The sequence below is a fragment of the Biomphalaria glabrata genome, chromosome 9 (genome assembly GCF_947242115.1).
Source record: "Biomphalaria glabrata chromosome 9, xgBioGlab47.1, whole genome shotgun sequence".
Taxonomy (NCBI): Eukaryota; Metazoa; Mollusca; class Gastropoda; family Planorbidae; genus Biomphalaria; species Biomphalaria glabrata.
The window spans coordinates 10,632,272-10,644,480 of record NC_074719.1 but is presented as its reverse complement, the minus strand read 5'-3'; the positions used below and the strand labels follow the sequence as shown (position 1 = coordinate 10,644,480).

The window sequence follows — 12,209 nt, the reverse complement described above, 5'->3', positions numbered from 1 at the left end:
TCCATTCTGTATTTGCTGTAAGTACTACCATACAATTTTAGTTATAGATGTCTTATGAAATGTGTGATTTTCATGGTCAAGCAATGGTATACTGAGCCAAATATTTGGAATGGAATTTAACATTTTTCTTCAGTATTTTATAACTCCCTTTAAGCAAATTCACCATGCATGGATGCTTAATATATCTTGGCTGTTGTGCATGCCAAATGATACCGTTTCTTTACAATAAACTACTGAATCAGGCAATAGTATGTCTGATAATTTGTATGTTCGATAAAACAATGTATTCAGTTTATAATTATTATTTTTTAAATCTTACTGTTTTGAAAAAAAATTTGCCAAATTTTATAATTACAGATATGTTTGGAAATGCCAGAAAAAGGCATGCATTCCTGAAAAGTCAATGATTGGTTGCACCTCTTCAAGGTAAGTTACTGCAAGTATAATTTTCCTCATGCGTTTTTCTCCAAAGTTGAAGTAGCTTACTTGTATTTGAAAACTAACTTTTCCATGAAAATTTAAATCATGATGTATCTGATAGTGCTTTAAGATTAGTTCAACGTAAATCAAGTTAACTTGAGATCTGCCTTCACCTAGGGTAATAATTCATAAATAAGGCCCAGGGCCATGCCAGTGTCTACACATTAACTCAGTAGCTCATTTTAGGTACAGATTTTTTTTAGAATTGCAAAATTATATAATTATACTTAATGACATATATACATTTAGCATGATCATTACATTAAACCCCTGATATTTAAAAAATTCATTTTGCATCCCTATTTTTTTTTTCCTAGATAACTTGCTGTTACAAGAAAAGATGAGATTCTTGGACTCCTGCATAGCACCACAAGGAAAATCCCATCATGTTGCAATGTTGGACCAATTTTAATAAGTTATATTACACAGTAAACTCTGTACAGATTTATGTATATCCTGTCATTCAGCCAACAGGTTTGAATTTAGTACTTCTTTAAAACTATTATTTTGTGAAGACTGGGATTTTCAATTTCGGAATCTTATAAGCGCCTCTGAGACCAACCATCTCTAATGGGAAGACATTAGGTGGGGAAAAGTAAAGGTGGTTGGTCAATGTGCTGACCACATGACACCCTTGCTAACCGTGGGCTACAAAATCAGATGACCTTTATATTATCTGCCCCATAGATTGCAACGACTAGAAGTGAAACTTTACTTTAAAAAAAAATAAATAATTTAAGTATGGTAAAGACGTTTAAAATTATATGGGTGGAGTGCATTCTTTTTAAAACTAAAACTCAGGTGGGCAGGTTCAAAATGATAGCAAAATGCGACATTAATTAAACGTTCTTAATGCCCTTTGCAAAAATTACTGAGAAGAACATGCATGTTGTTCCCTCACAAGTATTATTGACAGCGAGAACCTTGTTTATATTGAATTAATCAAATTAAACTTAAAAATTAGAATCATTATTTCAAATGGTTTTATCCAAAACTTCTGAATTATTTTTCAGTAATAAGTATATTTAAATGTATGGGTAATCATGAAATTGTTTACTGCTTTTTTGATTGCTGCTCACATTCATTGATTCATATATTAATTTCATTATTATTTTTTCAACCATAGAGTTCACATAAAGTGCTACAATTTTATTGTATTATATTAACTATTAATTTTATACCCCAAGATATTTAAAAAATATGTCCACTAGTCTCACATGTTCTTTATATAGTAACTCCTATTCATAATATATAATATAATACAGATTTATATAAATTAACTTGTTTTAAAACATTGTAAATGTATTTGTTCGGATAAGAATAACGTTTTTCTGTTGACTATTATTGTTAAAGATTTGTTGATCACTCTGCTTCATCATTCATATGCAGGTCATTATTTTTAACACATTTCTGATAAATGGCAGTACAAGTTAGTGAATGGTACATGTCATATAACAATTTTAAGTTACATTTTGAAAAGAATATTTTGAGAATTGATGGTAAATACATTAAGTGATGAGCTGTGATTAGTGTGAATTGAGAGCTGATCATGTATTGAATTTTTCTGTTTGATCCTTAGTGTACTTTTTACTTCAACTAAATTTTAATGAACAATTAATCATTTAAAAAAACAACACAAAATTTAAAATAAATTTTGATTAGGAAATAGCATCTACCCTTGTTAAATAATTTTGTTTGATTATTTTTCATCAGATCAGAATTTCCAACTTTGCATAAACTATAATTTATTTCTAGTAATATCAGAACACAAAACCATAGTTATAAACTAAGTTAAAGTAAATCTAAGCAAAGCTGTGATCTCTATAAACATTAGAATACTCCTATTGACTACACAAAATTTAATAATATTTTATCAAATTGGAGTTTCAAAAAAACATTACATGTACTTAAGCCAATGTGACAGCATAAAACCATAATTAATGAAAATAAAAGTAAAGTACATTTCAAACAAACATTTGTACATGAAATTGGACTTAGAACATTACTTTCCATCAGATTAGAAATCCACCTTTATGTTCTTTAATTTAAGATCTTGTATTTTATACTAATGTTGACAACACAAAACAATAGTGAATGTGATAAAAGTAAATTATATATCATCAAAGCTATTTAAGTCACAGTTGTTTCTTTTTCTTTTTATCTTGTTTAGTGTTCTTAGTTGGAATATTGTTGATTGCTCTTTGCATTGGATGAAAAGACCTAAAAAATATCTTTTCCTGGACGTCTAGTAATCCTAGAAATATAAAACAGTAGCTGTTTATTTTTCACTGGCGCAGCATAGAAGATTAGACAAGGATTGATTGTAGTCCTACATGTTATGCTCACAGACCTCAAGCTAGATATTAATACCAGAATTGATAAAATCTGATCTTGCTAGTTAGATTGTGTGCAAGAGCTGCAAGTGTTGTGATGATTTAGTGACATGCTAGATCTTAATTTAATACAAATTGGAAAAGGATGCGCAGGTTTGTAGCTAGCCAGGTAGGCGTTGCTGTGTTGAATCAAAATAAAATCTGGTCACTGTGTCAGAAACTGTAGCCACGAGGCTCAAATGTCTGTTGGTGAAATTTCATTATTTAATTTTCATGTCTGTTCCACGAAAACGCCAAAGGAGATGAAGAAGCCAGATGTGATAAATATCGCTCCTCAGTTTACTGTAATGTATTTCAGAAAACCAGCAAAGATATCTGAGAGGCCCAGGGTTAGTATAGCGTTGCAGATGAAAAGTTAATGGCTTTTGTTGGAAGTGTTTCTGATCAAAGCTCGTCAACATCAACTGCATGCAAACATTTTGAGGCTAAACCATAGTTCTTGTGTGGTAAATACTGACAGTCAGAGGCTTCTAGTACACTGTTATCACCGTCAAGATGAAGAAAAAAATTTCAAGGGATTTTAATAGTTATCTCAATAAACTCTTTGGCGTTGGTTAAAAAAATTCTTACATGGTAATGGTAAAGATTTTATAACTTAACATTTAATGATATTTGAATTTATATTCAAGCATTGTTTTAAAATATTTGTTGTATTTAGAACAGACTCACAAACAAAGCGTATCTAATAAGTTGGAGCATATTATTTCATATTGAAGGTTGCATTTTATCTTCTCCCAACCTCCTCAAACATCTTCCCACCTTCTCAAACCTCTCCCATCCTCCTCAAACTTCTTCCCACCTTCTCAAACCTCTTCCATCCTTCTCAAACCTCTTCCCACCTCCTCAAACCTCTTCCATCCTCCTCAAACCTCTTCCCACCTCAAACCTCTTCCATCCTCCTTAAACCTCTTCCATCCTCCTCAAACCTTTTCCATCCTCCTCAAACCTCATCCATCCTCCTCAAACCTCTTTAAACTTTCCTTTTTTAACGTAGAGGTTGGGGAATGTGCTACGTCGTTACAAGAAAGTTTCCTAATAACTTTTTTCTGTTTCTGTTTTTTAGTCCTAGGCGTCTCCTATACATGAACTTAGAGATGTACATAGTGACCTTCAAACTAAACTCACAGTTTCAAAAGTCTACAAACTACTAGTCTACGTTGGTATAAAGAGTTTAAAGATAATCAGCTATTGGATTAGTCGACCTTATCTTCTATTTCTACATTGCGCCCATTGTATTATTCCTGTATTTTCTACAAATAAAACATATTGCAGTTCAATGTTTTAATAAATGATTGATTTGATGCTGTGGTGCTCGCAAAGACGTTCCTTCATGGAACAGTAGCAGGAAAAAGAAGAGGCACAGTGAAATACTTCAATGTACCTAAACAAATCATCTTATCTAATCTAATACGACGTTACTTCAAAAAAAGAAGATGATTACATTCTACGCGTCATGCATTTAGTCATGCATATTAACCAAGGACCTAAATTCTGCTAAGTCACTGGTTTTCATGACTGGTTCAGCCAACTCATTCCACGTTCTAATAGCACTAGGGAAGAAAGAACATTTGTACAAATTTGTCTTAGCATATGGAACGAGGAATGTGCCTTTATCTTTGTGAGTATTTTATTAGATTTTGTTTTTGTATATGAAGATTATGGTCCTACTTTATAAGGCTTTGTCCACTTTGTTTGTCTGCCCCTGGGTGTGCTTGTGTCTGGTAACTTTAGTCCAGGTTCCAACCAGTGTACATTTTGAATTCATTAAGAATTGCTAGCTAATAGGAGGAATTTTAAAAATATGTAATTAAAGATTGACCAGCTATTTTTTTACGATTTATTTTTTTCCAAAATGAATAATTGATCGTACAAAAAAAATGATTTATAAAAATCTGCTTGCTATTAAAAATGGTAACCTCATTCCAAAGTAATTAGCTGTATTTAATATTTAACAATCAAAGACATAATTTCAAATACAATTTAATGGCAAATAGAATTCTCATTTTCTTTTAAACAAAACTAGACCTATGAGACTCTTTACGGCTAGTCTGATGGAGGTGTTGTTACAGTAGATTACAGGATTAACTGTTGAGCTAAAATAGGTCAACCAGTCGAGTAATATATACACCCATTCTGGTATGGTCACTTGACAGGATGTAGTGGCCAACAGTATTATCCAATTCGGAGCCCAACAAATACTGAAACAAAGAAGAACTGCTCCGATGAAACAAAAACCTTTATTTGTAGAGTTCACTTTTTGTTTGGAGAATGAGTTATTTTGTATTATGACCTGCTCGCTATTAGTTTCTTTCCCATCAACTGTATAGCAGACCGCGATGGTCGAATTGGACAAGTATCTTATTGTTTTATTGTTCGAATGGAAATTTCTAAGTCGGAATTGTCGAACTTGTCTCAAGACGATTAAATATAAAACCCAAACAGAGAGAAATAAAACCCAGAAAAAAGATCCACTAACAAGATCTAGCACTTTGGTGTTTTTAGCAAAACTGCAATCGTCAGTGAAGTCTTTGCATGTGCTAAAACTGTTTGGTTGTACGATCAACCACGATGTCATGATCAGAATGGGTAGAATCCAGCAGACTGCTGTCATAATGTATCCAGTTCTGGGAGTTAGCAGGCGATACAACAAAGGTTTACACACAACTAGATAGGTATCAGCAGCCATGAAGGTGATGTGTAGTGACGTGATGCTGCACAGGAGGTAGTCCAACAGGACACGGAGTTTGTACATAAATATTCCTAACGTCCAGTCGCCATTGCTAATCACTTCTACCAACGACAACGGCATGATGAAAGTGCCGACAAAAACTCCAGCGACTGTCATGGACAACATCAACAACTTGGTAATACAGCTGCTGTTATTGTGATTGTTGAATGCCTGCAAATCGCCATGCTTTCTCAATGTTTGAATCATGGCTACAAAGACAGTTCCGTTTCCAGCTACTGTTGACGCAGCCATAACAGATAGAATCAAAGACACAGCGAAGAGGCAATGCTTGCTCTCAAATATTTTCTGTGACATCTGACACACTAGTGTGTCCGTAGTTACATTCATCTCTTCTGCTAAAATAATAAAATCATTTGTCTAGATCTTTTTTTTTTTAATTTTTCATACTGATCTGAGGTAGAGTCTATAACCAACAGAATGAATTTGTAAATACCATTGGCGGAAGTTTTGAACACAATGCTGGATGTAACACACACTGGAAACGCTTCTAAGTTAATTGCCAACTTTACTGACAGCATTGTTTCGGAAACATCTGTTTTCATAGCTGGAATCACAAAACTGGGAACATAACTAGGTGTGTCTACACTCGTTTGACTGAAACTATTAGTGTCATCACCAGACTGCAATCAACAAAATCAACAACAAAGTCTTTGTATTGACCAATAACAGCGATCCGTTTCACGTGATGAATCAATGATGATTAACTTTATCAGTTGAAGTTGTAGAAGACAGGAATGTGATTACTGTGCATAGTTTGTTATTTTAAAAATGTAGATGGATTGGATGTTAATTTAGTTTTTCTTCCTATCAATTGTTCATTTCATGAACTTTAGTTAATCTCTCATAGCTGCCTGTATTTCTCTCTTTCATTTTGTATTGAAGACTTCATCGAATGAGAGAAATGGTTTTAAAGGAAATCGAACAAAAATAAAAGCAATATATTTTATTAAGAGAGAGAGAGAGAGAGAAAGAGAGGGAGTAGAAGGGAGAGGGAGAAAGTCAAAGAGAGAACGAGAGGAGGAGTGACAGAGAGGGAGAGTTATAGAGAGGAAGACAAGGAGAGAGTGGACGGAGTGAAAGGGGGAAAGAGACAAAGAGAGTGGAGAGAAGGAGATAATAGAGAGGGTGAGGGAGAAAGAGGTACATAGAGTTAGAGAGAGAGAGGGAGATGGAAAGAGGGACGGGAAGAGAATTACCTTCCATTCCTCTAGAATGTTCTAGAACACTGCTGGGAGTACTATCATGTGGTTAATCTGCTGGCTAGTCTGCTCTATTTGTTTTCCATATAAACATCAAACTACTGACAGACGTTCAGGTTTCTAAGTGAATAGTTAATAGTGAATACATTGTTTTAAGGTTGGACCTGAACAGAAGCTCAACAAGATAGGACCGAACAGAATGAACTCATTGTGCTTCTTTTATATTTATTTGACTTCTTATCACATAGTGAACGAAGCAATCAAAGACTCAACTATACTCCTGTGTCAGGTTGAATGACACCACATACCGTCCAAACTCCAAACGTTCTCTGAAATTAACATTGCTTATTGTCTTGGAATGGTAACCTTTAAAAATATGTTATCAAACAGTCTGAAATAAGCGTCACGACTGTATGTAGAAAGAGCTTTGAAAATAATATAAAAGTAAAGGCAAACGTTATAATTATTTGTTATTAGTGGGTAGTTAACTTTGTTATCAGCGCCAAACATGAAATGTTGACCAGAATAACCCTGATCTGAACAGCTTGCTAAAAATATTCAGATCTGAACAGTTTCCTAAAATAGAATTGCCAGACATATTTTTTTGCTGAAATGAATTGAATAAATCTGAACAGTCTGATGTCATTGGCCAGACCACAGCAGCACTCGCGAGGCTTACGATAATATTGAAAATTAAAAATTTCAAAGACCTTGACACATAGATCAAGTTGAAATGAAAATGTAATCGATAGTAGTGAGAGGCTTGACTAAATTATTGAACATCACTCACAGAGAACGCATCAGCAATGAACAAAAGTTTGTGAAGTCATTACCATGGAAAAAGACTGAAATGATGGAAGCATGATAATGCCTCATGAAGAAAAACCTATGTGGTGTTGTGACTTGTTAAGGTTCTATTACATATAGACATAGAAGGTTAAATGAAGACATGTTTAGTGTTTACAACATTTTCCAGTGAATGACCCGGAAGTGATGTTCTTTATTAGTAACATGAATAAACATAAATATTTAAACTCACACAAAACAATAATAATGATAATATACCACAACCTAGAACCAGGCATTACCCCCCAATGTTGCAAGTTCGCCAGGTCTTTCAAAGGTCTTCCTTTAAGGATCAATACCAGGAAAAAGAGAGACAGAAGCAAAGATGGAAGACATAACTAAGAGATGAGCCGCCAAATAAAGAATTGTGTGGATGGGATGAGCTCTCTCTGTATGTCAGACATAGCTACGTATTTATTTTTTTGTTTCTGTTGAGTGCCAAGTCAAGTACATGTGATTTCAAAATTCTGAACAGTTCAGCCTAATTACTTTTTAATCAAGGTTACAAAGACAGTTTGTGTGGACACACAAACTCAAAATCGGCCCCCGAAGTGGTCCACCTAGAGACAGACGGACAGATCTAGACATTGGTAGAGGATAGAACATATTAGGCTGTAAAAATAATATTCTTAAAAAAATCTTTAAAAAATGCATATCTTATTTTACAGGATGTGACTCACAAAAAAATAAATAAATATAGAAATATTTATTAACTAAAAAAAAACAGTCAATGCTTCAGCTGGATTTCGAACCCGGGACCTACTGCGTGTAAGGCAAATGTGATAACCACTACACTACGGAAACTAACAACATTTGGATTCTTTTGGAATCTTTCCTTATACTTTTAGTTTCATATCAAAGGTATGTTACTTAATAGTATCTCCATTGTCATCTGTCATACTTTGATCTAGCTAGAATCTAGACCTACTTTTAGATCTAAATCTAAGCCTAGATCTAAAATATAGACATACGTCCCTAAGTCTAGATTTAGATCTAGAAATAGTCCACTAGATCTCAGTCTCTTAAGTCTAGAGTCCTTTCGGAGGCCGCTAAAAAATCTTCGATCGAACGGCCGATTAATAGACAGCGTATACACTATATGTTAACATAAAAAGCATGGATGGAAATAGCTCAAGATGAAATAGCACAGGGACAAGTGGCGCGTGCTGGTACGATCCTAGCAGAGCAAAAAGCTGAGGTGACAACTAACAAAGAGAAAGAAGATGAACCATGCCTTATATGACAAATGATATCAGATTCTCTCTCGTGCACGTGACTGAGCAGTAAAGCGAATCCTGGTGAAGACTAGGATATTTAATTTCGGGGTCTTCAGGCAACACTTAGTACACCCGGCTCTAACGGGTACTTGACATTAGTTGGGGAAAAGTAAAGGCGGTTGGTCGTTGTGACATGACATCCTCGTTAGCCATAGGCCACAGAAACAGATGGCCATTACATCATCTGCCCTAGAGACCACAATGTCTTCAAGGAGAACATTAATCTCGTGCAAAACAGATTCTGTTCCGATTCAAGAAGCAATCAGCCCCCTAATTAATGTGGGCGCATCTATTATTCTTGGAGACAGACCAGAACATCTAAACATACACATGTCCGTCACATGTAATACGAAATGTAGGCATGGTACACGCATATCATAACCCATAATCAGGGCCGGCATTTGGATGGCTGGAGGCCCTAAGTGAAGGGAATTAGTTTCCACTAAATGAAATTAAAAAAATTAAAAAGAAACAGAGAAAAAGCAACATTTTTCAATTTAATTAAAATCTTCCCGTGTCTATATATAAATCGACAAATAACAGAAATTTCCGTAGTAGAGACAGAGTACATTAGTAAACATATAGTCCTAATGCTCCACTATGTTTGAGATTTGATCCAGTTAAAGCACTTTTTTCTCTAATCCTTTTTTTAGTCCTGTGAGAGGCCTCCACCAGTTGAAGGCCCTAAGGCGACTGTCTAGTTTGCCTATGCCTAAGCCCGGCCGTGCCGCTTTCTTCGTGTCTAAATATTAAGAACTTGTTTAACTGCCAGTCTGATTGATTTGTGAGAACAATAGATAATTGGGTTTACAGTTGAGCTCAGGTACCACAACCAATCAAAAACTATAAAAGTCCATTCAGGTATTTCTTTACTGCAAGAGCGGTATAATAGCAACAGAATCCAAGAAGGGATCCAAAACACACTAAAGCACACCAGAATTATACCAATGAAATAATATCCTTTAAAACTAGATCGACTTTTTATCTTGAGCTGTGTGACTGCCTGGTTGATGTCCTCCCTGTTGACTGTGGACGTTCCACCATCCGTTGATAACGTAAACAGCTCAAACTTTGTCGAACTAGTTCGAATCTTGCGTTCACCTTTGTTCACTTGAATTAGTCGTAAGGCTTTTCTTTGTCTAAAACCAAGCACTTTTTGAAAAACAAATGCGTACAAAATCCAAACTAGAATAAGCAAGCCAAAGTAGAGTGCCGAGCAAGATATATCTAAAATGTGCATGCTGCTAAATTGTAAGCACTCCGTCGAAGTCAATCCACTCACATACCAGTTATCCGAAGCTAGGAAACAGAACAGTACTATTATCAATGTTGGTATCATCCAGCCTAAAGCTATCACCACGTAGCTTATCCGAGGTGAGAGACGTCGGTATACCAGAGGTTTGCAGACGACCAGGTAAGTGTCCATTGCCATAAATGTGATGTGAAAAGACGTGGTCATGCACAGCAGGTAGTCAGCATAGACTCGAACGTTGAATAAAGAATCTCCCAATATGCCATCGCTGTTTATGCTCATTGAGGCCAACGGCATGAGGAAACCGCCAACCAAAACACCGGAAATAGTCATGGAAAGAATGAGCATTTTGGTTATGTAGCTGTTGTTGCTATGGTTACGGACGCTATGTGCGACGTCTAGTTTTCTCACTGTAGTTACAATAGCCACAAAAACAACACCGTTAGTCAGAAACGTGACCAAGGCGATGACATCCAAAATTACAACTATAGTGACCAGTATGTGATTAGTGCCAAAAGATTTTTTATCAGAAAAACGTTCATCCGATTTGTTGAAAGAGTCCATGGTACATCAATCTTGATCAGTTAAACGTCAAAAAAATCAAGTTTTGAAAAACTAATTCAAACTATACAATGGCGGAGAGACTTCTTGCTTTGATGCTATCGCCCGAACTTAGATAGTAAAAGTATCAGAGTATCAGAAAGACCAACTGAGGCGATAATGGTCTAAAAGCTGCACTTGTGTAGAATCGATACGACTAATGGACCAAAAGTGTATTCTTGTTTCTACACTTTAATTTCAACTGAGTTGTGTGTCTCTGTTAAATTAGGAATAATTCACAATAACTGTAGGTTAAACTATACATGCTTTCTACACTATCACTGAAAGCTATTTCATGCCAAGAATGGTAAACAAAAAAGTCTATAAGTGCATTCTACACTTTAATTGCAGGCTAGACTTTGACGAGTAAATCTAGATATTTAAAACAGTAAATTAAAAACAAATAATTGTTAAATACGAACAAAAAAAAAAAACGCCCCACGGTAAACTTTAAAAAAAAATTCTATGTTTAAACAGTTGCCCAGGTATGGCATTGTTTGAAAGCCGTTATTTCAATGTTCCTCCTAATTTGACAGAACACAACAGTTTTTTTACAGCCAATCGGATCGATTTGTTAAAACAATAGATCACAGGATTGAACGTGGAGCTGCTGTATGTGAGCCAGTCCAGGAATTTAAACATCACCAAGGGCATCTCGACCTGACAGGAGAGAGAGGTCATATTGAGAAACCAATTCGGAAACCAAAAAATACTAAAACAAAACAGAACCGTCCCGATAAACCGAACACTCTTCACCTTCGACTTGAGTTTATTCCTGGATTCTGCTTCGTACTGAGCTTTACGGCCGCGGTTCAGTTCCGGGTTATCCACAGTTAAAAACACAGCAAATATAGCCTCAGAGGGGCTCTTGTTTATGTTTGTATTGCCAGTTAGCTTCTGTTTGTTAAACGTTACGACTTGTCTAAAGACCAAAGCGTACAAAATCCAGACTGTGGCCAGTAAAGCAAAATACAGTGAACCAATAATTAAGTTTAATGATCGTAAGTTTGTCGAATAGCTGCAATTTGTGACGTAGTCTTGACAATGACTTAATCTATCGGGTTGGATGACACACCATAATATCACGATGCCTGTGGGCAGAACCCAGCCTGAAGCTATCATGACGTATCCAGACTTACGTGTCAATAGTCGATATAAAAGTGGTTTGCACACAAGCAGATACGTATCTATAGCCATGAAACTGATGTGGAAGGAAGTGATGCAGCATATCAAGTAATCAGCACAAACACGGAACTTCAGCCAAAACATTCCGAAGGTCCATCCTCCGTTACTGATAAATTCCATCAAGGCCAACGGCATGAGAAGAGCGCCAACAACGACTCCAGAAACCGTCATGGACAGCATCAACAATTTGGTCACGTGACTGCTATGACTGTTAAATCTCTGAAAGTC

At 35.6% G+C, this 12,209-nt stretch overlaps 1 protein-coding gene across 1 annotated transcript; it reads right to left on the bottom strand.

Moving 5' to 3' along the window:
- Nucleotides 1-9,686: 9,686 nt before the first annotated feature.
- Nucleotides 9,687-10,760, bottom strand: LOC129928174 (5-hydroxytryptamine receptor 1F-like). Its single transcript, XM_056041194.1, has one exon. It carries the CDS (start codon nucleotides 10,758-10,760, stop codon nucleotides 9,687-9,689), a length of 1,074 nt encoding a protein of 357 aa, XP_055897169.1.
- Nucleotides 10,761-12,209: the final 1,449 nt, after the last annotated feature.

Bases quoted from the DNA above. Each gene is read 5' to 3' on its own strand.
- LOC129928174 (XM_056041194.1), bottom strand. From the start codon at position 10,760: ATGGACTCTTTCAACAAATCGGATGAACGTTTTTCTGATAAAAAATCT.